Source organism: Odocoileus virginianus, chromosome X (assembly GCF_023699985.2).
Source record: "Odocoileus virginianus isolate 20LAN1187 ecotype Illinois chromosome X, Ovbor_1.2, whole genome shotgun sequence".
Lineage (NCBI taxonomy): Eukaryota > Metazoa > Chordata > Mammalia > Artiodactyla > Cervidae > Odocoileus > Odocoileus virginianus.
In genome coordinates this window covers 18,445,243-18,447,847 of record NC_069708.1, presented here as the reverse complement: position 1 = coordinate 18,447,847, position 2,605 = coordinate 18,445,243, and the positions used below count along the sequence as shown (strand labels likewise).

General features: G+C 37.9%; 1 protein-coding gene across 1 annotated transcript; it reads left to right on the top strand.

Annotated features, from left to right (window-relative positions):
• Window positions 1-280: 280 nt before the first annotated feature.
• Window positions 281-2,289, top strand: LOC110139860 (germ cell-less protein-like 1). The gene has a single exon (XM_020897994.2). The coding sequence runs from the start codon at window positions 347-349 to the stop codon at window positions 1,886-1,888; it is 1,542 nt and encodes a 513-aa protein (XP_020753653.2). The 5' UTR covers window positions 281-346; the 3' UTR covers window positions 1,889-2,289.
• The last annotated feature ends 316 nt before the right edge of the window (window positions 2,290-2,605 follow it).

Sequence of the window (2,605 nt, the reverse complement as noted above, 5' to 3'; positions counted from 1 at the left end):
CTTGCAGTAGAAATGTGAATATGTACACTCTTTAACACTGTGATCCAAAAGCCTTTGATTCAGTCATTTCCCTTAAAGGAAAGCATTTTCAAGGAAAACCTGGAGGCAGGGGCCCTGAACGAACAATAGGCTAGACTGAATGGAAGACTGGAGGCAGGGGCGGGGCCACAGGAAGGGAGGGGCTGGAGCAGACAATGAAGAATGCAGAGCCTCCACTGTGACGTTTGGGACTGTGCTAAAATCTCCAAGGGAAACTAGGGCCTAAGCAGAGGTGGCGGGCCACAGCAATGCTGTGGCAGGGAAGTCTCAACAACAGTCTCTCTACGGGCTCTAAGAGCCTTTATCTATGGGGCTCTTGAACAGTCGGATTCTGCAATGCAGGGAATTCAGCACAGAGGAACCGCAGCAGCCAGAACCCCAGGCAGGCCCCAGTTATGTGTCTGGGCCAGAACCCCAGGCAGGCCCCAGTTATGTGTCTGGAAGCCGCAAACGCAAACGGAGCACCGGTCCCGGCTTGGGCCCAGAGTCTGAGAGGAGCCACACATTTCCAGACCAGGAGGAGGATCTACAGCAAGTCGTCTGTACAAGCCAGGGTAAAAAAGTTAAGATCACATCTGAGCATGCTTACCAAACTTTATTTTTAAATGGGGAAGCCAGTGACATTAAAATCCGTGCTCTGGGGAAAGTATGGTGTTTACACAAAATGTTTTTACGTCAGTCGAACTACTTTGTTACAATGTTTAGAGATTCTTGGGAAGAATGTCCCGAAGATATTATTGACCTGGAGATTAATGACCAGAATATAAATGTAGACTCCTTGGATTTTGTATTAGGCTGGTTGTATAGGAATGAATATGTCTTTATTGAGCCCCTTCAAGTTCTAGGAGTTTTGGCAACTGCATGCCTGTTTCAAGTAGAGGACCTAATTCAGCAGTGTGATACGACCATGGAGGAAACAATTAATGTGAAAACTGTATGTAGCTTCTATGGGGCAGCAGAGACCTATGGGTTACATTCTGTAAAGACAGGGTGCTTTGAATGGCTTCTCCACAATCTGATGACTCATCCAAGTGTTGAACTTTACAAAGAACTCAGTATAGATCTTATGAATATGGTCATTTCTTCCCCTAATTTATTCGTAATGCAAAAGGAAATCGATATATATACTACACTTAAACAGTGGATGTTCCTCCGCCTTAACCCAGGTTGGAAAGGCACAGTGAGACAGCTTTTGCTTAAGGCAAACAACTGGTTTTCCATGCACAGGGAACAGAGTGCAAGCATGTCCTTTCTTGAAACTGAACAAGGCATAGCATTTCAACCAGTATTTAAAAATTTGAGGTTTCATCATATCCTCTGCGACCTGGCCTCCACAAGAGCTATTGAACAAGATGCTCTAATACCTTCAGAATGGTTATCGTGTGTTTATAAACAACAATGGTTTACCTTGCTTAGAGCACAACAATACAGGGAGATTGGTCCTAGAGACATCAGTGTAACCGAACTTGAAGAATATAGCATGAGATGTGGCAAAAAGATTGTCAGAGATGGAAAATACTCCTGGAAGTGGTCTGGTTACAACTTTGGTGTTCATTTGTATGTCATCTACACCAACCATTATATAATTTTCAAACGAAGTGCTTTCAGTAAGCCACATGGTGGCTCCATCTGTTTACAACCTCAAAGAAATATTGCATTCAGATTAACTTTGGTATATTTTGATTCTAATGGAAAACTGAGCTTCAGGAAAACAACTGGTTATAAAATCCTTACCTTTGAAAAGAACGAGGAAATAATTGTAATGAAACTGAATAGCATACCTTTGAGCTTCCCTTTATATATATTCTGCAATTTCCTGTTTATGTCATTAGAAAATCCAGGAAATTGATGATATTGTCAATTAGGCTAATTTAGCATTTTGAAAACTTCTGGTGTCTCACTTCATTTAATGGCCCTACTGTTAAACACAATAAAGATGAACAATAGCAAAAGAAAATAACATTTTGAATGTGGAAACTATCATAAATTACTATCTTCATTTCATTTCTATCTATCTGTGAAGAAAAAGTTCAATTTCAAGGAAATATCTGTGAAACCGAATAATCACTGATGAAACCAAAAAGACATCTTTTGCTTTTCATTTACTATCAACAGCCATGCTCCAAATGGAAATAATAGATTACATTTCCAAGAAACCAAAAAGAAATTAACTTGTTGGATAAATTTTACCCTAACAAATATTGAGACAAAATAAAGAATTCTCTTCCTTGCTAAAATGATTGTGCAAATGTAGCTTTATTTGAAGCACTATATTATAGAAGAAAATAAATCACAAAGTAAGACCTGAGATTAGAGATTCTTTTTTGATTTCTGTAATATAGAGTTACAAATTATCAGACAATGTCAGGTTTTACAATGTGACATATATGTATCATATGTTAATATAATAATACATGCTATATGTCATTATATATAATAATTACATAGTATATAAATATGTAGTACTATTCCATATAATTTTATATATTAAATACATACAAATAACATTATATATGTATATATACATATATGCACATATATATTTATAAGTTTGCAAAGTTCAAAG

Coding starts and splice junctions, on each gene's coding strand:
- LOC110139860 (XM_020897994.2), top strand. CDS start 347: ATGGGGCTCTTGAACAGTCGGATTCTGCAATGCAGGGAATTCAGCACA.